A 25640-nucleotide genomic window follows, 5' to 3' on the forward strand; every position below is an offset into this window, starting at 1 on the left:
TTATGATTGACGTCTTTAGGGGTAGAATGTCCGGTATGATTTCATCCTTCTGTAATTCTTTGCGCATCTTCTGTCAGTGGCTCCATTGTCTGTACCGGTTTAGGCGACCTTGTACCTAACATTAATCTACACTGTTGCATTCAGCTAACATATTTCTACAAGCAAGATGAACTTCATGAGAACGGATCTACTATAGTTACATTCAGCTTCTAGTTTGGAAAAAACAAGAGTTCATGTCTTTTAGAAAGTCAGCACACTGCACGTTTAGAGAAAAACACATTTAATATGAGAGTCAGGCAGCTAGGTTTCGACTCATGCTAACTAAGGCCTAAACAATTTATTAGCAAAACTTTAGTAACATAACCATTAATAATTAGTGTAAAACCATCTTTAACTGTAATAATTCATCAACATTAGTCATTTTTATTAGTCCCCGTATACATTGACGGCCAGTCCCCATGGGCACATTTTAAGTGCACGTTTTAGCAAAACATATTAATACAGTTTCAATGCAGCATTATTGTACATTGGATCATAAACATTTCATGTTAATATAGATTATATAAACTACGCTCTCTCAGTCCCTCCTCTGATGACCTTTGTCAATCCACAAACGTTTCCCTTGTTAACCTCTCACTTTCCTCATAACGCGCATCTCAGCGATTATCTGTGATACCTGAATAAGGACATCTTGTGCCATGTGGTACTGCGGCACCTGGGGAAACACTGCATTTGGCCTTATCTGTACTTTAACCGTTTCTACTCCTTTTATCAGTCCCACTTCTTTACCCGTCAGGTCCCACACTTTCTCTGTCACTGTTCCCTGCAACTCAGCTGGTAAGTCAGTCACTGTAAGCATCAGGATTAAAGTTATCAAAGGGTATTCCTGATTTGCAGTCTCCGTTTCTAACTCTAGAAACTGACCATCGTCACCTTCATCATCACTGTTTGTCTGCACCTCAATTCCCTCATTGGAACAGGTAATCGAACACCTCGTTTTGCACAGTAAGTCTCTTCCCAGTAGGGATACTGGACTAGAATCACAGACTACAAATTTATGTAATCCCTGGAAGTTTCCAATCTCAACTTGAACCGGGTCTGTAATCGGGTTTGTCAAATACTGATTTGCCACTCCTACCACCCTTATGGTACGCCCTGAAAGTGGCAATTTCGGAACCTCTGCACTTCTGACTATAGAGCATGTAGCTCCCATGTCAACCAGGAATGAAACCTTATGACCCATCACCTTTTCCTCTACATAGGGTCCCCTCTGATCTACTTCTAGGGATGCTGCAAGCACACATGGCTCCTCATCTGAACTATCGCTCATCCATTCACCATTTATTTAATTCTCACTGTGTAACGGGAATTGGTGCACTGTATCACTATTTCTGTCTTGTCTCTGACCCGTGACCTGTTGAGTAAGCATCATCTGTTGCTGTTCCATCTGGGCTTGAGGTATCTGCATTTGCTGTCTAGGTACCATAGGGACCTGCTGCTGCATCGGCTGCAACTGTTATCTGTGTCCGAGGCACTTGCACCTGCTGCATAGGTTGAACATTTTGCATCTGATTCATGTTATTCTGGAAATTTGGATTAGGACCTCTCATTCTGGGTACTCTTATATTTTGAAATGCATTGATATCACCACTCTGCTGAACAACACCTTCCTGCACCATCATCGGACATTCTCGCTTCCAATGTCCCATGGCTCCGCAAATGTGACACGGTAACATCTTCTTCATCCCTTGCATATCATTCTGAAGCACTACAGTATTCAAATCTGGAACGCGATTCATATTAACCCCAGGTCCCCTACCTCTCACATGAGGCTGGAACATAACAGTTCCCTGCTGTTGTGGTATCTGCTGCACAAAAGTTCCCCGTACTCCTGTTTGGCCTGCCTTGATCTGCATCACCATCGCCTTCTCCTTTAACTTTTTCAGTTTCAATTTAGTTTCATCACTACAGAATTTTGCATACTGCTACACCTCATCAATCAGCTTCGCTTGCCAACTAATCATCTGACCTATTTCAGGTCTCAGCCCACCCACAAACATGAACACAAAGTGTAACATGTCTTCAGCTCAATAGCTTTCTTGCCACTGTACTCCTTGAAAGCTTTCAACAATCTCTCATGGTATGATGTAGCGACTCCTTTACCTCCTGCACTGTCCGATCAATTCTCTGCCAATCAATATTTTTAGGCAAAATTCTCGTCTTCAGGAACTCAGTCACCTTATAATAATGCTTCATTACTTCAGCAGATGGTGCACCTGTGCTTCTATCCTTTTCTAGCTCACTCGTTGGCCAATCTACTGACCTCTTACACTTGACCCACAAGTCAGCTGGAACCACTATTTCGAACAAGGTATTCAGGTCTTCCCAGAGACATTTTGAAAGCTTCACAAACCTGTCTGTCTGCTGATTCCACTCGACTGGATTCTCCCTCAATTTGGATAATCATTTGTGAATGACAGAATGTCACTTCTATGCCAAGGGACATGAACAAATTGCCCTCCTCGAATTTCTCTAATTGGTAGAATTTTTACTGGATCCTTATCTTTCTGTACACTTTCGGACCCTTCTTGCGAATCTCGTTTCCGTTTATCCTTCTTCTTTGCCCATCTGCCCTCCCACTTCTGTAATGCTCCCCAAATCTGAGCACTCTGCAGTAATTCTTTAAGATGTGCTTTTTTTCCGGCTGACCTCAATGTGTTCAAAATCTTTTGCCTCAAAATCTAATCTATAGCTCCCTTTCAAGTGTTTTTTTTTCTCGATTTCTATGTCATGTTTTTCTGCCAATCTCTGATGCACCTTGACCACCTCTCGTAATTCTGGGACATAGGTGTCTCAATTCTGCTTCGGTATAGGATTCTAACCTATTCACCCCCATCGATCCCTCAACTAGTTCGGTTACTTCTGTACTCAGCCTAACACGATCAATCTGCTCTTTACCCTTAGACGTATTCTGTGGGGTGTTCAAATTGTCTAACCACTCCTTTAGCTGCTGTGCTGTCAGCCCCTGTAAGTTGATGTTATCTGCATTTAGTGATGGCATCTGTTGTACCACTACAACATCAGCTCTGACCTGCACTCTGACCATTTACTGCATCAGGAAGTGCAACAAGTGGACTAAGATCAAACAAGGACCTTGATCCATCAAAAGTCCGTCCCATGGAAGAGAATACTGGGACCTGCTCACTTATCCCCCTCCTCACTAAGCTCTGAGACATCTCACCCTGTTCTCCTGAAATTGGTTTCTTTTGCGCAAACAATGGTACTGCTGGACCAACTGTAATCAGCAGCGATATTGCATCTGGGGCTGCTCTAGCACCTGCATTCTGTGGAAGAGTAACTCCCATAATTTAATTAATTACCAGAGTCAAATCTGAATATGTCCCTGTCATTGGTGTAAACCTCTGCATACCTTGCGGCTGTGCCTGGGGTCTCAACATTAGAGTCGGCTCAGTCTGGACCAACCATGGTCTTGGAACCACTTGTTCCGTAGGCACCACCAAGTTCGAAGTTGTCTCAAGAATCAGTACTTCAGGATAAATTCTCTGTATTGGTGGTGGATGCAACTGCGCCTGGACCATCGAAGTAGTCAACACGCGAGGATTACCCTGCACCACGCCCTGTGTCTGTGCACCATTAACCTGTACTGGACTCACTGTTCCCGTTGTCTGTGCTGGGCCTATTGGAACAGTGCTAGTACTCGGACCTCCCTCATGCTCCGCATATGGTGGGGATCGGTCTAACAATATCTGAGTAATGAGGTCCTCATCGTCTGATTCGTCTTCCATTACGGATGTCCTTTTAGCCCCTTTATCGCCAGATGTACTCTTATCACTTTTGCTAGTCGTCTTCTTCCCTTCTGTCTCATCTTCCTGTGTAATGTCAGGAAACATGACATCCTGCAGTGTCACTGTTCTCCATTTTTTTGTCTGTTCCCAATCCCATCTCGCTTCCGCTAGAGACTTCTCTACCTTTCTTATTCTCCTCTGAAATATTATCTCTTGCCTTGCTATCAGTTCTCAAACCGGTAATGCCTCAAACTGTGCTGGTCTCGGTCTCCGTGACGTCACACTAACATGTACTGCGGCTGACAAAGTCTTGCTGCTCGCCATTCTAAACTTTGAACTCTCAACTAATGCAAAATATTGCAAGCATTCATCAAAACTAAAACCCAAAACAAAACTGCTGGTTTACTACAGGAAGGGTAACACAATCGCTTCAGGAACCTTACGGATTTTCACTTATGGCACTTTCACTCTTGCAGCAATTCCTCTTTCTCAGTTCCCCAGATTCGCAAGCAAAATTCGACCCCCAAATTTTACTCTCAGCTGATCAATGGGCCTGTCTTGGTGCACATAGTACTTTCCAAATCGCAGTCAAAATTTCCCTTATGCACTTTTGACTCATGCACCAACTTGTTGACCACGCCCGATCAATCTACTAAACCAAACAGATTACAACATATAACCAAGTGTCTCCTACATTTGTCAATATACTCTGGAGTCTTAGACCACGCAGTGTCCGTATATCAACAACCATGTGGACAATTTTTGAGCACAAAGCGCCACACACGTGAAGTTCGACGACTTCCCTACTCTCATACTGTGGAGTACGCATACTCCTACTAAAACGTCATCTGGAGTACGCAGACTCCCTAACTCACTCGCATACATCACAATTCTCCTGCAATTTGCATAAGCTGTGCAAGCGCAACCTATCTCTTTTCACACATTTACTAGAACACCAAGAACATACCCAACACAAATAGCAGGATCCAGGATCTGGGAAAGTCATTTATGGGTTTAAGGGAACATCATTCTTGCTACAATTGCCATTTCAGAAAACAAAATCCAAATCTCAACAATAATGAATAACTAACCTAACTTGAGTGGTGACCAATGGTTATGGTAGTAGTTTAATTCTCCAAGGAAACTAACCATCAAGCTGCTACCAAAAACTGCTTGCGCATCGGTTCTTAATAAGTAAATTTACAAGGTGACGCATATAGGTCGATGAACCTTTTGAGTTGCATGCGTATCCTAGCTATGACGTGACCAATGTACACAGTAATCAATGCACAAATTCAATATCATTAGACGAACCATTAATCAATTAATCAGGAAAAACAAAATTGACCATCAGACCATGACTTTTCAGCCATGAATAACCATGCCTCAATATACATTTTAGTGGTTTTATTGCCCTTTTTGTTACAATATTAAGTCATGAGATTAATTTCAAAACTCACTCAAGTTAATAAAACCAGCAATTAATTAGTCAGAAGGTGTCATGAACATAATCTAATCAAAGCTTGCATCAGGGTACATTCTAGAGCATTAGCACAAATAAATAAGATCAATCCCAATAACCCAATTAGTGTTATGAATCCCTCGCCACTTTCTTCCATCGCAAGATCAGCGACCTCCACGACAGCTTCGGACACCAGACCCAACCTAACACCACCGAACCCACATCCCCGACCATCACCCTCAACAACTGGACCCACATCAGCACGGAAGAAACCAAATCCATCATGAACTCTATCCACTCCGGCGCCCCTTCGGACCCCTGCCCGCACTTCATCTTTAACAAAGCCGAGAACATCATCGCCCCGCACCTCCAGACCGTCATCAACTCTTCTTTTTCTTCTGCTACCTTCCCCGAATGCTGGAAACACGCCGAAGTCAACGCCCTACTAAAGAAACCTACGGCTGACCCGAGCGACCTGAAAAACTTCCGCCCCATCTCCCTTCTGCCTTTCCCAGCCAAAGTAATAGAGAAGACCGTCAACAAACAGCTGACCACCTTCCTGGAAGACAACAACCTGCTCGACCCCTCACAGACCGGATTCCGAACCAACCACAGCACAGAAACCGCCCTCATCTCAGTCACAGACGACATCAGAACCCTGATGGACAACGGTGAAACAGTCGCCCTCATTCTTCTCGACCTCTCGGCTGCCTTTGACACCGTCTGTCACCGCACCCTAATCACCCGCCTCCGCTCCACCGGGATCCAAGACCAGGCCCTGGACTGGATCGCCTCCTTCCTCGTAAACCGCTCCCAAAGAGTCTACCTCCCTCCGTTTCGCTCAGAACCCACTGAGATCATCTGCGGCGTACCTCAAGGCTCATCACTCAGCCCGACACTCTTCAATGTCTACATGAGCCCCCTCGCTAACATCGTACACAAGCACGACATCATCATCACCTCCTACGCCGACGACACCCAACTTATACTCTCCCTCACCAAGGACCCCGCCAGCGCCAAGACCAACCTACAAGAGGGTATGAAGGACGTCGCAGATTGGATGAGGCTCAGCCGCCTAAAGCTGAACTCTGAAAAAACTGAAGTCCTCATCCTCTGCAACACCCCGTCCGCCTGGGACGACTCCTGGTGGCCCACGGCCCTCGGCACCGCACCGACCCCCGCAGACCACGCCCGCAACCTCGGCTTCATCTTGGACCCCCTTCTCACCATGACCAAGCAAGTCAACGCCGTGTCCTCCGCCTGCTTCCTCACCCTCCGCATGCTCCGCAAGATCTTCCGCTGGATCCCCGCCGACACCAGAAAAACCGTGACCCACGCCCTCGTCACGAGCCGCCTGGACTACGGCAACACCCTCTACGCTGGGACCACCGCCAAACTCCAAAATCGCCTGCAACGCATTCAAAACGCCTCAGCCCGCCTCATCCTCGACGTACCCCGCAACAGCCACATCTCCGCACACCTGAGACACCTGCATTGGCTCCCAGTCAGCAAAAGGATCACCTTCCGACTTCTCACCCACGCACACAAAGCCCTCCACGACAAGGGACCGGAATACCTCAACAGACGGCTCAACTTCTACGTCCCCACCCGCCCCCTCCGCTCCTCTGGCCTCGCACTCGCCGCCGTCCCTCGCATCCGACGCTCCACGGCGGGTGGGAGATCTTTCTCCTTCCTGGCGGCCAAGACCTGGAACTCCCTCCCCACCAGCCTCAGGACCACCCAGGACCACTCCGCTTTCCGGAGACTCCTAAAGACCTGGCTGTTCGAGCAGCGATAACCACCCCCTTTGTCCCTAGCGCCTTGAGACCCGCACGGGTGAGTAGCGCGCTTTATAAATGCTAATGATTTGATTTGATAAATTCGGCATAGTTGTCCGTCAATCATTTGTCTTGTAATCTTGTCAAACTGTCATGTAAGAGAAGCCTTATCTAACCCAGATTAGCATTAGCATGTGGGGCGTCATGCAAAAACAATTTTGGAAAACATGAATTTAGAGAAAATCATCTAAACTAAGAATACTATATAGACAGCGCAGTTGGTACCTAGAAAGAAAAGGCATAAAATACAATACAGTCACATTGTCATATCTACCTATCCACGGTATGGATCAGCAACAGAATCAGTCTTCGTCCTCAGGTCATCAGTCGATCAGCACCGCATCAGGCTCTCAGTCAGAGAGTTTGAGCCCAATGACAGAATCTCGAGTCACCTCTGCGGTCACGCAATTTCAATACAAGGTCTGCTCTTGCAATCCTTTCCCCTAACATCTGAACTCTTTTCCCTCTGTCACGTTGTTATATCAAAGTCACGTAGACTATCTTCCAATTTCTAATTGGTCAATTAATCGTACGTGTTTACCCTAACCAATAATGTCCATGTACAAAATCTATGAATTCAAATATTTCACAGTTCACATGTTGTTGATTGGTCCACTTTACGATGTCCTCATCATCCGGTTCGTCAGGTATCAAAAATGTTGCATCTTCTTCTCCAGTCAGTGTCTTCATTGTTCGAGTCCTGGGAAAGTACACCCAGTGCGCTTTACACACCAATCGTTAGAATTCTAGTTCCATCATCTCCTGATCGGTTCATGTGGACGCTTCAGCTAAGCAAATTTTATTAAATAATAAGCAGTTCACGGTTAGTTTATCTTGTCAGCACTTTTCATTAAACGCTAGGAATACAGCTTCTGCATAAGGCCTGGTAAGTCTAGGCCAAGATATACGCTAAGTTAAGGCCTACAATTAATAAAACACAGGTTATATCTTTCAATATGTCACATTACTACATTATTTTAATACATTTTCAATATTTGTGAACAAGTTAATCACTCTCTTAATACTTTTCGTGAATACTAGTGGCCATTCTCCGAGGTCACAATTTCAAATGTGCACATTATTTTCTACATTATTCATTTTCTACTATATTCATTATTCAGAATAAATAAACGTTCATTAATCATTTCTAATTAAGACATTTGCTTTAACAGTAATGCAATTCCAAGAAGCCCTATTCACAGTAAGGACAATTAAGATTTAGCTGGCTTCCAGGCTTTTCTGCTGTAGGATATGGCAAACACATAGATGCAACAATGACATTAAATTAGGCTTTAAACTTAGTATTAAACTGTTTCTGAAAACAAGGACCCATTTGCATTAGTTCTGAAACTAAACAAAATAATATCTGGAATAATGAATTATATTTTTTCCTCTAGGTGGTGTAAATAAGCTTTGATAAATCAATCTGGCAAGAGCCAATCAAACCTAGAAAAGGAGCCGGTCCCGCTACCTCAAGTAGCACAATTGAAGGGAGATGGTGCACATCATGGAGTTTCCTAGCAGTGAAGAATAAGCTATACCTTGGACCAGAGCATGAGGTGAGAGGACAAAGATCTACTAGGAACAACCAGGTGTATTATATGATGTGTGTGCCACTCAAACATGCAAAGTGGCATAGCTATTGGCATTTGTTAGCCCAGACAGTCATACTGTGAGGATGCTTTGCTTCATAATCCCTGCAGTACTGTGCAAAGATTAAAACTGCTGTTTTAAAGTTAGTCATACATGATTATTCTGCATAGTGAGATCATAAAATGAGGAGTAGTATGGTGAATAAATCAGTACATTTTATATGATTGGTCAGACACATAGTGAACCTGTTAAGGTGGACATCAATGCCATCCCTTCATTCACGGTTTTTGGGTAGATCCCACGGCCTACTTAATGGAAGCCGCTGGGCTGCCGCGCCACCAGCCTGCCAAAGGTAACATGTTTGCACTTGTCTGTGCCTGGACCACTCCCAGCGCCAGGAACCCTGCCCGTCCGGACACCTACAGGTACTCCCGTGCAGACCTCCGAGCCCTGAACCTTGGTGCCACAACAATTGCTGTCTTGCGTTACCATGTTTGACAATCACACCGTTGACCTGCCTCCACTGTCTCTTCACCTGCAGCGCAGGGCCTACAGCCCTCACAGAAACCTGCGCCACGCCCTCTCCACCGACTGATACCACCCCTGAAACACTCTGATGCCTCCTGATCAATGCCAGATCCCTCTGCAAACATGCCACTGAAGTCTGGGACACCATCTCCACCCTTGCCCCCGATGTGACCTTCATCAGAGAAACCTGGCTCAACCCCGCCTCCGCCCCGTCATCACCACCGCAACACCCAACAGTTACAAGATGATCCACCGGAACCATACCAGCACACTCAGAGGGGCCATCACTGTCATCAACAAAGAAACCATCTGCTGCACCACCACCAAAGACAACATCACACCGATCATGTAACACTTCAATGTCCAACCCCACACCGACAACAAAACAACCATCAAAGGGATCCTCGCCTACTGACCCCCAGGACCACGCACTGGCCTCGGCAACGCCATCACAGACTTCATCACCCCACTATCCATCGAGTCCGAGCACTACATCTTGCTCGGAGACCTCAACATCCATCTGGACGACCCCACAGACACTAACTCTGCCAACCTCCTAGAGTAAATGGACAACATTATCCTTACCCAACTGGTTACAGACCCCACACAGAAAGCGGGACACACACTGGATCCAATCTTCACGTCCAGCAGCAGAGTCAAATACAGCTATACCACAGAACTCTCCTGTACGGACCACCCTATCGTCCACTTCTCCATCGCAGGAGCACCATGTATCGCCCCCCCAACACCTTCTTCCGCAGATGGAGAAAAGTGACTCAATGGAAGGATACCTTCATCGCCTCCCAGCTGGACACAGCAGCTAACCTTGAACGAACAATAATGAACTTAAAAACCTGGATCCCCCCCAGGACTTGTCCCCTTCCCACCTCCAGTCAAACCAGCCAAAATACACAGATCCACCAAACACACCTAAACTCAGTAAATTGAAACACAGCTGCAAACCACTGGAGAGAAGATGGAACATCAGCAAAGACACTACAGACCGAGCCACCTTCAAGGCAGCCCTCAACGAATATCACCAACGACTGAAAGATGCAAAAAAGCATTGCCCTTTCAAACCGCATCGAGGCAAGTGCCAGTCACACCAAGGAACTCATCACCACTGTCAGAGAATTGTTCTGCCCCACAGCCACCACGAACACGATTGCGTCCTCACAGGAAGTATGCAGCCCATCACCAGATTAGAACAGCTCACCACACCGGACACCACAGCAATCATGAACTCCATCCATTCAGGAGCACTGACAGTCCCCTACCCCCACTGTCTCTTTAACCTAGGAAATGACGAGATCAGCCTCCAACTCACCACCATCCTCAACAGATCCATCTCCACTTTTCCAGATGCATGGGAATACAGAGATCTGACTCCTCCTCAAGAAACCCTCCGCCAACCCAAGCGAGCTATAGAATTACCTCCATCTCGCTGCTCTCTTTCTCTACCAAAGTCCTGGAGAACGCCATCAGCCAGCAGCTTACTGAACAGCTAGACGGAAACAACCTGCTAGGCACCTCCTAATCTGGTTTCCATGCCAAGCAGATCACCGAGACCACCCTGATCGCCACCACGGATGACATCCAAACCCTACTCGACAAGGGAGAAATGGCGACTCTGATCCTTTTTGACCTCTCGACAGCCTTCATCGCCGTATCCCACCACACCCTCATCAACAGACAGCCCCAGATCGGGATCAAGAGATACTGACACAGGTGGATTACATTATTCCTCGCAGGACGAACACAGAGAGCACACCTACCTCCCTTCACCTCAGAACCCACAAACACCATCGGCCACATCCCTCAAGGTTAATCCCTGAGCCCCACCCTCTTCAACACCTACATGATGCCTCTAGCTGACATCGCTAGAACCCATGATCTTAGCATCACATACAACACTGACTGTAACCAGTTATTCTCTCGCTCTCAGCAAACCCCTCTGCCACTAAGACTAACTACTAACTTCCATAACTGCATGAAGAATATTGCAGACAGGATGAAGGACAACTGCCTGAAACTCAACTCTGACAAGACTGAAGTGCTGATTTTTGGCAGCCACACCTCCCTCTGGAACAATACCTGGTGGCCTGCCAAACTCTAGCGCACTCCCACACGAACAGACCACGCCCACAACCTCCGCATCATTCTGGACAGCAAACCCACCATGAAAAGACAGATCAACACAGTTTCCTTCACCTGCTTCCATGCTCTTCGATTGCTCTGAAGAATCTTCAAATGGCTCCCCATCAGCAGGAGATAAACAGTCATACAAGCTCTAATCACCAGCCAGCTGGGCTATGGCAATGCACTGTTTGCAGGAACCACCACCGAACTCATGAGCAGGCTCCAGAAAATACACACCTCAGCCTCCAGACTGATCTTCAATGACTGATCCTCAACCTGCCCAGGTGGACCCACATCACCCAACATCTGAGAAACATGCACTGGCTCTCCGTCACGAAAAGATCCCAATTCAATTTACTGACACACACTTACAAAGCCCTCTGCGACCACGGACCAGCATACATGAACCACCGCCTGAATTTCCACCAACCATCCAGAAACCTCTAATCAGCCTCCCTCACACAGACAACGTGCATCTGCCCTAGCCTCAGCAGAGGTCACTCCTTGTCCCACCTCGCCGCCAAGTTATGGAACACCCTCTCCATCCACCTCTGAACATCACCCTTGCTGACCAACTTCAGGAAGAGACTCAAGACCTTGCTCTTATATTAAGCCCAGCAACACAGCGCCTGGATACCCTCAAAGGTGATAAGCCGTGCTTCACAAGTACTGATTGATTGATGAATACATTGTGAATTTCCTGTGTCATCAATTTCTTAATGCACAGTTGTTCCTTTGTTCCTTTGTTGCACTGTGGAGTAAAGTTGTATTGGAAATCGTTTGTGTCATTAGCATAGATAGTTTCTCTAAGTATAAGGCTTAAAGTGGGGCCAATGATGAAGCCAAGGGATTTTTACTATGGGAGATGAGCCATCAATTTTCAGCGAATCCAGTATTGTGGCATTTGTGGGTAGGTGGAAAGTAAAGGAATTTGATTTTGCGTGGTAAGTAAATATTCTGATATCTAACTCCCAAGACTTTTAAGGCAGGGAAATTGAGTAAAGATGCCTCCAGTTATGATTTTCAGGGTTATTTGTGTGTTAGTGGCATATTGACTGAAGTAGATGTCGGAACTCTCTGGCGTCTGATTCATGGCAGCTCAACAGAAGGTGAATTAAGCAAGTGTGGGATCAAACCCTGGATATGCCACAAAGCCCCTTTGAGATGAAGTTCCCCACCTTTAACATAATGCCTGTTACAGACATGCATTGGCAAAGCCAGTAGGTCTAACCTTAATAAGCGTGCATTGATTTGACAGCAAGTAAACTGTCTATTACCACCATGCTGTATGTTGTGAAGAGAGGAAGCAGAATGTGATTGACATTTCAGCAGACCAGTGGATTAGGGTGGCTGACTGAAAGCCCCTATATGTGTGAGGCTATATATTTATTTTTATTACGATTTGGTAAAACGTGAGACCACTAAAGCTGTTTAAAAATACAGCGTACAAGCATAGGAACTTACCTCTAAATCCCGGGTGATGGTCCAGAGTTCAATTCATCGTGCAGTGGTCGACTATCTCAAAATGTGTTTTTTGCTTTCTTCTTTGTAACCTTATTTTAATTTTAGGTCACCAGTAGTGCTAACAATGACATGTAATTAACTTGCGCAACGGCAAGCATGCTAAGGCGACAATAGTTGACAGATGAGTTACAGTTCTGCTAGTCAGAGTTACAGAATACGTTTCATGTGTGGTATATACATGATACATTGTATATTTCGTATAAGGTTTATCCTACAACTGGGCATGTGGGGAGACATCTCATTGACCACAACAAGGCACGACTACAGCCACAGTCCCATATCTCGATTAGTGCATGGACTCGCACATATCCCAAAGCATCTCACATAATTACAGTGCCACTATTCTCCCCCTCTTGCCACCCACTCACACAGTGCCCTCAACCTCCATTTTCAAAATGGCCAACTCTGTCTCAGATGACTTGGCCAACAAAGCCTGCTAGGGGCCTCCATATATTGTAAGGGGCGGCTGCATGTCAGAAGTAATTTGTGATAGCTGTCGGACTGGGTGTTACAGTACGCCATTCCTTTATTGCTGGGAGCGGTCTGCAGGCTCATCGTGGCCCTGTTCATCGCCAATGGCTACCAGAACCCTGAAAGGCACTGGTATGTCTCTATCATACCTCAGTAATGCTAATAACGAGATCAACTCTATATGTTCTCCAGTGATCTTCCTAAGTCCCGTTGTCGTAGCCTGCCAGAGCCTCCGCACCCCTAGGCAAAACCAAGACACGTGAGCAAACCCCGCCACCTCCTCTTTGCATGTAGGATATCTAGAATTGTCTCAAAGACCATATCTGAAGAGATGAGCTGGCACATACTACACCCTATTTAGGTATTTGAAACGCAACAACCTGTGCCTGTTGTTCATGGATATGGACCTCACCACTAAGCAGCAATAGGTCCGCAATCTGTCACTATTAGTGATATCTTGCTATTTCTTCCAGTCTAGTTGAACTTTTGAAATTCCCGGTCACCGTGCCTCCTGTGCAAGCCCATAAAGTTTCACCATTATACGTTGGGGGATAGTTGTCTGTATCCGGTGCCTCAATGCTGGCATCTCTGGGGGTTCTAGTATATTCCTCCAAAGAGGCACGCATAACTTGGGGTGCCCTCTAATAGTGAAATTGTGCCAAGATGATAGGCTTGTCACTCTGCTCCACGACCTGATCCCAGCTGCGCATGACCCGGTCCTGGAAGAAGTCTCCCATCGCCCGCAAGTCCAGTTCTTGCATAGTTTCTCCCGCCCCCTATTCCTAGCCTAATGGAAACCACATTCATCACTCCAACGGAATATGCAATGAGTAGAGCAATGGTCTGGCCTATTGTTCCAAGAGACACTGCCAAGCATAGACCATCGTATTCAAGGAATCAAAGACTTTATAACATGGCTTGGGTTTCACAAAAAGCCTCTGCGGAAGCGAGAGTTGGACAGTAGCATCCCGCTCCAGCCAAAGATATGGTAGGTGCCTTGGACTATGCAGCCAATAGTGGGCAAACATACACTGTGCAGCACTGTAATATGCTTCAAGATCTGGTGCATTCATCTCACCCCTACAGGGTAAATTCAGCATGGCCCAGCTCACGCGTGGCTGCCCCCCTGCTCAGGCCAGAACCATGAGAGTTTGCAGATTGTCGAATACCGTGTGGGGTAGTGTAATTGAAATATTCAAAAAGAGGAACAAGAAACGGGGTAATACCACCATTTTCATAATGGCTAAATAATGGTAGTCACCGCTGGACCAAGCTATCTAAAAATTTGTAACAACTCTACGATGATGAGCAAGCAGCAGTCTCCTTTGTCGGATGTGGTTCATGCCAGAGTGGCTAATTCAGAACTGAAACAAAGGTTGATCTCTAATATACAGTCCGCTAACAGTTCCTTGGTGGTCAGACAGTTTACTTGGTTAGCGACACATCTCAACCGAGCTTTACCTAGGTAAGGTGAATTAGAAACTGGTTGGAGAGCAGATCTGGATTCAGGTAGGGTATACTTATTTAAGAAATTGATGTTTCGTTAAATTTTTAATCAGTGAGAAACCTTTGATAGAGGGAAGCATAGATCGAACCGCACCAGCTGGAAATTTCCTGTTTAATGTTAGCAGATAGATGATCAAGGTTTGAGTTTCCAAATGATGGTAGATATGCCTTTGTTTTGGTCCGATAGCTAGGAAGGGGTAAGAGGTGTCTGTTGTTTTGAGGCACGGAGTTTGGTTCTGTGCCATGTCTAATTTGATATGTGTTTTAATGGAGGATATTCTGTCAGTAAATAAGTCAACAAATTGCAAACATTTGGAGAGAGATGGTAGATGTGGTATCTGAATATGAAACTGGGTTGACTTTGATATTTCGAAAGGAGGATCGAATAATTATTATTGCTGATAAACACATGTGATAAAATCATCTGAGTTAGAACACTGATTTCGTCAGAATTGGACATTTGAACTGTAACACAATGTTTTTAACAGTGGAGACAGGTCCAGGAGACGTCCCCATATTAGTATGTTAGATGCTCAGGGATAACAGTTCGGGTGGCTACCTACTGTTATTACTTCTGTCTTTCCCAGGTTTCACTTTTAGCTAATGGGTACCCCTTGACTCCCTTACCTCTCTTATGCATTGTTAGAAAGGAAAACCTGGTCTCTTGGATCGTCTCAGCAAAGGAAAATATGTGTGTTATTTGTGATCATGCCAAGGGAGCACTTAAGCTTGAGTACTGGCTTAATACAAACAATTAAAAAGATAAGAAATACAAAGCACAAATGTGACTGTCTCCAAAGAATATCAGCTTTGTTTTGGATAGAAAAAGAAATAGCAAGATCATTTGAGTGCGAAAGAGTTGGAGACAGAGTCCCCAGTTCCAGTGTCACAAGGTCTACTCGTAAGGAATGTGTGGTCAATGGTGTCGGTGTGCAGGGTAGCTAAAGATTTTAGACTTATAAAATGTTCCTCAATCAGAATGTGCATATTCACTGGATCGGGGGCAATGTTAAGCTTCAGTTTTGTGAGGCAACGTGTCCTCACATTAAGGCGCATCCCAAGGCATCAAAAATCAACAAACACAATTTATTATATAAATGGGCCCACTTAGTAGCCGAGATATAGATCATTGAAAAGTCAAAGGGTTTTATTACAAAATTCAAAAGCAAAGAGGTACAGAGTCAATGGCATGAAGGCTGCCAATGAAAGGGCAATACAGAACAATGCAGAATCAGAAATTATTCTTAGTCCCAAGTGAGCAAAAAAATCGTGAGAATAACTGACAGCATCCCTAGTAGTACAGGAAAGTCTTCTCTCACCCCCCAAAAAATCAAGGAGTTATTATACATTATTTTCATATATGAAATTAAAGAAAAACTGCAGAATCACTGTGGTGTGAGCAAATGAATCATTTAATTAGCAGATTTGAGCACATGAAAAATAAACATCAAATTGCCTTAACACCTAAGCACTAGCCCACTACATGAATTTTCATGCCATGCCATTGTCATCTGGAGATGCTTTAACAAAGTAGGTGAATTAACCATAGCATGTTATATGAACAGAGCACAGTGAACCAGTGGAAGGACCGTGAAACTAAAGTTTCATATTGTGACTGAGCTGGGGAAAGTTCACAGAGAACAGAAAAAACAGTACTGGTAGAAATAAACCAGTTATAGGAAGGGGGAGAAATCAGCCTTTAAATAGCCAGTGCAAAACATCAAAGTGAGACTTTTTCAAAAGGTACTACACTCACCTTTTTAAAATGGGATAGCACCAACTCCTGCATCAGAGATACACTACAAATGCTGCAGAGTAGATGGGCAGTTGCCAAGCCAAGTAGTTATATGAATTGGGAAGGGTTCAAGTGGGGATAAAGATGTAATGTGAGGCACACCTAGTTCAGCCTGCAAGAGTCTAAGAGGAGCGAAAGAAATCATGATGACAGAGTTTAATTAATAACCATACAGATATGGCTCTCTTCAGTCAATAGTTCGTCTAACATCCATGGATTTTGAGTGAAGAAAGAGGCTAGAACATCACATAATTCTTGAGAGGAGATTAGGTTGATACACTCTGCAGGAGGTTTGTTAATGCTCTGTATGATACAAAGCTATCCTTGTTTTGGGGTTGTGGGGGTTACTCCCCTCGAATATTATAAGCTGTTTGTAACTCAGTTTATATTTCTCAAGCACCAATTCATAAACTTGATGACTTAACTACATGTCCAAGCTAATTTAGAACTGTACTTTGGATTTTAAAATCGGTCATAGGCAGGGTGAACCATGCAGCTGGTTCAGCCCTTAGTCTAGGGTAAGCTTATCAAGGGTAGAAGTGATCCATTTCACATATGTTTTATAATTGGACTCTACCTTCTAGAGGATAGAATCACTCAGGTCGCTCTTAGACTAGACTTTATCCTGCACAGGCAATTACTAGCAACTGTGGTAAATTTGATTTAAATTCTACTAAGGAGCTAGATTGTTTGACATGAACTGAGTAAAAGGAATCATCTGGGGCTGTATCAATCACACACTAACACATACGGTTGTTGACTACCTTACTGAGTCATTACATTTGTTAAAACATTCAGTATGCTGAAAAAAATGAAAGCAAATCTATAACTTTTTAACATTGTAAAGGCTATGGATTTGTTTTAATTAACATTTTCTCATTATTTATTCATTTCTTATATCAAACCTAAGTCGCAGGATTACCCTTCAATTCCCAATAATAAGAGAATGTTAGTTACATTCTTACTGCTCAGATTTATGTAAACCTCTGTCTGAGTTTAGACAGTGGCGGCCTACATATAAGCTTTTATCATGTAAATGTTGGTTATATGGTGAATATAATGAAGATTTACCTTTTTATTGTATGTCTTTTCCCTAGTCTTTTGCCCAGGTGCCACAGACTCCTAAGACCAAAGTTCTGGGATTCAGGAATCTGCTCTGTAAACATTTTTAATTGTATAAATCCCCGACTGAGTGCAAGACCAGTAAATTACTCGCTCACATGTTGAAAAAGGAAATTACAGTATTTTGTGACCCACAAAAGTGATGTCCATTCAGTTGATTGTTGTAGCCTGCCTTTAATTGAATGGTGTTACTTAAGAAGCTTTACCTTACTTGTTACTCTTTGAATTGTTTACACTTATAATCATCCCTTATCTTGAAAAGATATGCTTTTCTTACATTTTTTTATTGGGTTTTAGTCTCGTAACCTATACAGACAACTGTTGTGGTATATAAAATTGTGTACCATTTATCACTATAACAGTAGCATGGTACACATTTCTTATGTACTATTACATTCAATTAGTAACTTGTCATTGTTCAGTTTTTACAGAGCAGTGCAATCGGGTTAACGCCACAAGCATTTCTGATTGCCCTCGAACTACCTGCCTCCCTATCCTAACTTGGTGCTGCTTTTTGTGTGGAAAAAGTGCCACAGTAGGGGATTGTCTGTGGTCGGGTAAGGAGGCTGAGATGGCTGATGAAAGATGGGGCTACATATGGTTAATTATTTATCCTGATGTGGCAACCGAGGGGGAATATACGATGGGTAGTAGTCTTTTACTCCAGGGTGTATTGTCTGATGAGGGGTTTAGGTGTGTATTGGTGATGGCTCAGTATGAGGTGTGTTATTGTTCCCTATGGTGTGTTCTGTGGTTTGTGACTTAAACGATTCAGGTAAAGTATCCCACTGTAGAGGTATGTGCGTTTTGCGGAGACCGCGGTATTCTTCTCTGCACAGTGCTGAGCTTTCAGCCAGTCCCCAACTTTCCACTTCTTTGCGCCAGCCATCAACCGTGGGGACCTTAGGTGATTTCCATCGCCTCATTATTTGTCGCTTGGCTAGAAGTAAAGTCAGGGCTACAAAGCAGGAGAGGGTCGTGGAGGATTTAGGGCGAGGGTAAAGGCCTAATATGCAATGTTCCAGGGGGTTCCAGTGTGGGGCTTCTGCTAAGTCAGTTAAGGCAGTGCAAACACTTGTGCAGTAGACTCGTAAGGAAGGGCAGGACCAGAGCATGTGTATGATGTCTGCTGGACCGGTATGGCACCTGGGGCAAATCTGGGATGTTCCAGGGAATACATGCAGCATGTAGTATGCCCTATGTAAAAGGATGAATTGTAAAAACTTTAAGCAGGAGTTGCGTGATATTTTGCTAGGGTATTCTAGCATGAACTGCCACTTTTTGTCGTTCAGAGCCCGAGCTAAGGCTTCCTCCCATTTAGTCCTTCGGTTCATCAGTCTTATATATGAATGCTCACATGCACCTCTATATATCCAATTCACCATTTGTATGCACGTTTCCATCTAATATATTGATGGGACTAATGAGTGCATCTGTGGTTCGGTTGCCCTAGTACTTCGAACATATTGGGATATTCCTGCATGTAGGAGAAAAAGGGAAACTGGTAGTCCATATGTTTGATAAATTGTTGGTGGGACAGTAAGGCGCCATCTTTAAATAAGTCTCAAACCGTATGTTTGCCTGTCATGTCCCATGGTTGGATGTGTTTCATTGTGATCTGGCCTTGGGGTATGGGTATGCCAATTAGTGGTATATGAGGTGCATAGGGTAGTGGATTTTTCTTGTACTTTAGGGCCACTTTCCAATATATTAAGGTGTTTAAAAGCATAGGTAGCTTGGGGATCGCTGTGCGCCCTGTAATAATAGTTTTTGCAGTTTGTCTTGCTTTAAGTTCTGTTGTGTGAAGTTTATTTCTGTCAGGTGGAAGCCAGATAACCACTATGCTAACCACTGCAACTGGCTGTCATAACAATATGCTCTGAATTCGGAGGCACCCACTCTGCCTTTGGGGGTGGGGAGTTGTAATTTGGCAAGGCTTACCCTGGGTCTTCCAGTGCCCCAACTCAGGTCCATTAGTAGCGTGTTGAGGTGTCGGTAATACTCTACAGGGATTACTACTGGCTGGTTAACGAAGTAGTACAGTAAGCGAGGCAGCATTACCATTTTTGACAGTGCTATATGTCCGGCCACTCACAGGGGGAGAGTAATCCAAAAACGGACCTGTGAGCATAGAGAAGCGATTGTCCTATTTAAGTTGCCTACTAATAAGTCTGTTGTAATTCTATAGATTTGGATTCCCAGGTAACAGAAAGTATGTGGGGCCATTAGGATGCGTCCCATCCCCATTTCTGTGCCATGTCCATCGTTAGGTCACGGAGATATATTATTAGATTCTCTGCATATAAGGAAATAGTGTAGTAGGTACGTTCCTGTGGTATACCCCAGGTTTCTGCTTCCTGTCGTTCTGTGCAGGCTAATGTTCCATGGCCAATATGAATAGGAGTGGTAACAGCGGACAACCCTGTCTAGTGCCCCTGAAAACTGTGTTTTCTGAGGAGATATAGGAGCCTGTTCGGGTATGATCAGTCGGATTGGCATATAGTAATTTCACCCAATTAATATAGGGCTAGGGAATGCCAAATTTCTGTACTATTACAAACCTTTAATCCCAATGTAACATATGGAAGCTTGCCGGAGGTCAAGTGAAAGATATCCAGCATGTGGGTATGTGTTTTTGGCAACCTCCATTACCTCGTAGTCGTCTAATGTTTAATGAGGTGTTACATCAGGGTATAAAACCGTTTTGGTCTGTATGTATCAGATTTGGTAGCAGGGGGGAGTAGTCTAGTGGCCAAAACATTGCTCAGTATCTTGTATTCCATGGTGAGTATGGATGAAGGTCTGTAAGATGACATGCCTGGATCCCTGCCGGGTTTAGGCCAGGAGGTTACCAGGGCTTGAGAAGTAGTTGGTGGGAGAGCCCTGTATTTGCATAATGTATTGTATAGTTTTTCTAAATGTGGGATTATACAGGTGGCATATATATGCAAAATTTGTCTAGTAGTCAATCTAGGTCTGGTGTTTTATTTCGTGGGAGGTCACTTATTGCACATCGGATTTCTTCCTGTGTTAGGGGTGCAATTAGTATGTCTCTCTGTGTTCTAGAGATTTTTGGTAGTTTCATAGTGCTGAAGAGGTTTTGTGTATGGAGGCCTGTGTATCAGTAGTAGTCCTCTTGGTGTACATATCAATAGTATAAGTGTTTTAGACAGCTGTGGGCGATTAAGGCGAGCCAATAAGGCACCTGCTTTATCTTCAACAGTATGTATTTTATTTGTGTAGGCACGGTAATCTATTATCCGGAGGTGTTCTATGTGCTCTTCATAGAGGGTGCAGCCAGTCTTGTAAGTCTTTGGTTTTAGCGTCATTACAGGCTGCCTCCTGCTCTAGTGCTTTCAAAGAGTTTTCAGTTTTTGGTACTTCTCGTAGTAGCGTTTGGCATGCACCATTAGCCATAGCAATCGATGTTTCCCGTAGAACTATTTTAAAGACTTCACATCCAGCTGATGGTGATGAAGCTGTGCCGTCATTTTCTAGGAAGTAATCGGTTATCGTCTTGGCTAGATTATCCTTAAGAACTGTGTCTTTTAGTAAACTGGGTTGGAGTTGCCAAGTAGGGACTGGAGAGGGAGCGTGCCCCCATGTAATATGTAGCTCTAATGGGTTGTGATCTGACAGGATTGTTACCAATGACTATCCCCTCATCCCCACGTTTCGTTCCTACCAGGCATCCAGCAGGGACCATCCCTCTGCCCATTCTTTTAGTGCCCTGGGCTGTTGAGTAGGAAGGGCGGTGGGTAAAAGAGGGTGAGAGCGGTCAAGGCAAGTCTCAAGAACCACATTGTAGTCACCACCTATTAACCATGGCGTTTAGAGCCATGCTGCTAACGCTGAGGAGAATTGTGATAAGAAATGGTCCTGGTCTGTATTTGGGGGCATAGATACTGCCCAGTATTAATGGCTTTCCGTCCAGGTTTCCCTGAACAAGTGTTTATGTGTGTGTGTGTGTGTATGTGTGTATATATATATATATATATATATATATATATATGTGTGTGTGTGTGTGTGTATATACCTCTCACTTTCATTGTTATGAAATAATACATTATTTATAAAAAAAGCAATAAGTCGTGCTGGATTTGTGCTATCTCCTGGGATTGCTCGAAGAACAAATTACAGAGTGAAGCAGGCTCCCTGGGTAAAGGCGATATATATAATCATATAACTGGCCCCGCCGTTTGCGGTGGAGTTTTAGCATTTCTGTGGAGGCTAGATGTGTCTCTTGCAGATATGACACTTGGATTTTATGCAGGTTTAGTAGGGGATGTATTCTATGCCATTTTTGTGCAGAATTATTTTGTATGTGTTAGGAATTGCTGGCATTGTTGTGATAATGGTGATGTATTATTGAAGGATTCAGCCTTGTGCATCCTGGGTTAATCAGTACGACATATCCCCTCTGTAACAACATACTGAACCAGCTGTTTCCTTTTACATAACAAATAAACCTTTAATACACAGTCCGGCGAGGAACATTCGTTCGACCACAGTAGCAAACTGAATAACACAACTTGTGTTATGTAGCAGTTGCCCTGGACGGTGGGCTAACATTGTCGTGAAGAAGTGTATGTCTGTTTAGTGAACTACTCAGTTATTTAATGTTACCGTGAGCAGGTGGACCCAACGGGCAGCCATGGAGCCCATGCCATAGTATAGAATTTACAGAAGTCCCGGCTCGTGTATTGTGCCAGACTTGTAGAGCACTCGTGGGTCGGCCCTTGGTCTTGAGCAAAGATATCAAGTCAAGTAGCAGGGATAACTATAAAGGATACAATGTGTCCAAGAAAAAAATCACTGGTACCTATAAGATGATACTTTGTCTGCAGTGTTTATAGGAGGGAACAGCAAGCTGAATAATGAGGGTTTCACTGTTATAGGAATAGTGTTCTTTTAGGATAATGGCAGAAAATGTCCAGCCCAAACCATTCAGTAAGCCAAGATTGTGGGATGCACAAAATATCAAGGTAGAACTCTTCAAGAAGTGTGTGTACACAACTATAGTTTATCGAGAAGCAGGCATATATGTACCCTAGTTGGATAGTATCTGAATAGGTCACAGAGGCAGTAACTTAGTGAAGATTAGTTAAGAGAGGCATCTATCGTGAAGGTAAAGAGTGCTGGTTGATAGTAGCTGAATGAGCTTAGAGGCACAGGGGTCATTTCGAAAGTGTTGCTGATGTAGATGTGAGTTAACATGTCTGAACTTTCTGAGTCTGGCACACAGATAGGCCCAAATAGACTTGCCTTTGGCAAGCCTGTCAAGAGAGGTTTTAAGGTTGGATCTAATTTCTCCTTTCTTCCCTGCAGCAGGACTGGATATCCATTTTGGGTGGGTCATTTGTGTTGCGACAGATAGTGTTCTGAAAGTCATTTGTACAGTATGATCTTTCTGTCTACACCTGCTGCTTTATATTCTTTCTAAATGTATTTGAAAAGTTGCCTAAACAGATTTAAGTTTTAATCCTAAGTGGCATTTGCAACCTGTGTGTTATAATGAATTGTATACAATCTTAGTGTAATACTATTAGTAAAATGGTAACATGGAGAGCATTATCAAAAACAAGAATTTGCATATTCAAGTAACCAAATAACTGATATGAAAAATTACACAGTCTAGATATATTTGAATTAGAGATGCTCCTTAATTTTCACCTACAGTAAATATGATCTTAATCATCAAAAGTAAACAGCAAGCATATGGAACTAGGCAAGCATGTATCGAGGTTGTAGCAATAATGCTGTGAGAGGAAATATTTCTGGTACTGACTTATTATTGTTTTTTCCAGGATTCTGTGGAGCATCTATGTCTGGTCTGTGAGTCGTCCCCCAAAAAGCCACCATAGGATAGGAACAGAGTCAATACTGTGTCTTGGATATTTGACACAGAATTATTCTGAATTGCTCCGACTTTGTTCCTTTCAAAGACAATACTTCTCTGCCATTCCAGAAATGCCGGAGACTAAAGTTGATGCAGAGCTTCACTCACCTAATCCCGAAGTTCGAGGAATGACTGTTCTTAACAGGTCTGCATTTAAAAGGACAATTACTGTTCCAGCTCTTACAGTTAAAAAGGACATCATTCATAGATTAATGAAATCTCTAAAAAACAAAGTACTACACCGTCCAGGCCTGAAAAGAGTGGTAGACGATCTTAAAGATGAGGATAAGAAACTAGTATTATTGGATCCTTGCAAAATATCCTGTCAAGAATCTTTAGAAAAGGATGAACTTCTTCTTTTAGAAGAAATGGGTATTACCCCTCAAATTATAAAATATGATTTGGAGCTATCTTATGAAAATTTTAAGACTGAAGAAATTTTGCGAGCAGTATTACCAGAAGGACAAGATGTAACCTCAGGATTTAGCCGAATTGGGCATATTGCTCATATGAATCTTCGGGAACATCAGCTACCATATAAGAACTTAATTGGTTGGTATCAGTAATTACTTACAGTCTTTTTTTTTTTTTTTTATCTTTCATTAAAATGATTCATATGCTAAAAATGCAGTGGAACGTCTAATTAGGTTTTAAAGCCCATTATACCACATTTTTGCTTTAATATTTTCAGATTTTTCCCTTTTTAATATGAAAAATGAGAAGAAATTATTATAATCATGGAACCTCACATAGAGGAAACTGCACTTCCGTTTCAAGGCAGACAAAGAGTCCTATAATGCAATTTTTCTTCATGGTCCTTTTTTCTCTTTGTAAAGATACTGTGCACTTCCCTGTGCCACCAAGCACTTGCCTATGGTCAGTTTTGTGTCTTTTCCTGGAACTGTGGGGCATTTGTTTAGCTTTGTATGGCATTTTTAGGGTCTATCTTCATTCAAAGATGTTTTTTCTGTACTTAAAGTTACTTTTATCTCATCATCTAATTTACGTTGAAGTTAAACCTGTGCTCTGTTTTTTGTGAAAACTTTCTTCCATTTTCGCTGTTGAATAAATCTAAATCCCTAACAGTGCACTTCCTTCTTAAACTCCCAAGAACTACTGACACAAGTATGAAGTCAAAACGTTGTTGTTCATTTAAAGTAGGTTATGAACCCTCCCATTCTTTTGACAATTTGTGAGGTTGAGAGAGTCGTTGAGAATTGCTCCCGATAGTCAACGCACAAATGTGTTTGACCTGGTGGTCCTCTCTACCATGCAAGGTGTCAATCTCTACATGACCATGCTACTTGAATGAGCCTCATTGAACCATGTCCCAATGGAATAGTCCGCTGGACAACATATGTAAGTTAAGAAAACCTGCTTAGGCTGCTCACAATTTGAGTTCAACTTTTACTCACTTGGTCCTTATGAAAGTCGTTGACCTGTGCGGGCTATAAACTGATGAAACATGTCGACCTGAGGCATCAGATGTATAGGATTGATCATTTTACCTAATAACATAGTCTTTTTTTAAACTTTTTCACTGTCCCCCTATTATTTTTCGTTATATACTATTTCAGGACTGGAGATAATTTTAGATTTACCTTCACTCTATATCTGTCCTCCCAGAGACGATATACCTCCAGGAGGGAAGTTTCTTCGTCTGGAGAACGGAACACTCAGGTGGAACTAGACCTTATGATGATGCTAAACAAGAGATCACCATCCTCAGAAAACAAATGTACCACTTATGAGGTAGAATATATTGATGGGGGTCTTTATTTGAGTCCTCTGCAATTTTTCAGCAACCATTAATTTGTGAGGTTCTACAGTACTTCCTGAGTCGTAAAGTCCCTGTATTCTACATGGCTTCGTTGTGCTCAATTGGGGTCTCTAATCTCTCTCCAAATACACTGTTTGACAGCATGATATTTGCCCCATTGAATATTTATGCTAATTA

The 25640-nt window shown here is 43.5% G+C and overlaps 1 protein-coding gene across 2 annotated transcripts in view; it reads left to right on the top strand.

The window, feature by feature from the left end:
• Positions 1-25640, top strand: part of TRMT5 (tRNA methyltransferase 5) — a 58616-nt gene that overhangs the window by 6701 nt on the left and 26275 nt on the right. Inside the window, exons 2-3 of one of the 2 annotated variants that reach the window (XM_069207406.1) lie at positions 8504-8665; positions 23592-24235. In XM_069207406.1, the coding sequence (XP_069063507.1) occupies positions 8661-8665; positions 23592-24235 (649 nt within the window). In that variant the 5' untranslated portion in view covers positions 8504-8660. Of the gene's footprint in view, positions 1-8503; positions 8666-23591; positions 24236-25640 lie in introns of those variants that run through there. The other variant, XM_069207407.1, reaches the window with a different exon arrangement.

This window comes from Pleurodeles waltl, chromosome 9, assembly GCF_031143425.1.
Source record: "Pleurodeles waltl isolate 20211129_DDA chromosome 9, aPleWal1.hap1.20221129, whole genome shotgun sequence".
In the NCBI taxonomy this organism is placed as follows: domain Eukaryota; kingdom Metazoa; phylum Chordata; class Amphibia; order Caudata; family Salamandridae; genus Pleurodeles; species Pleurodeles waltl.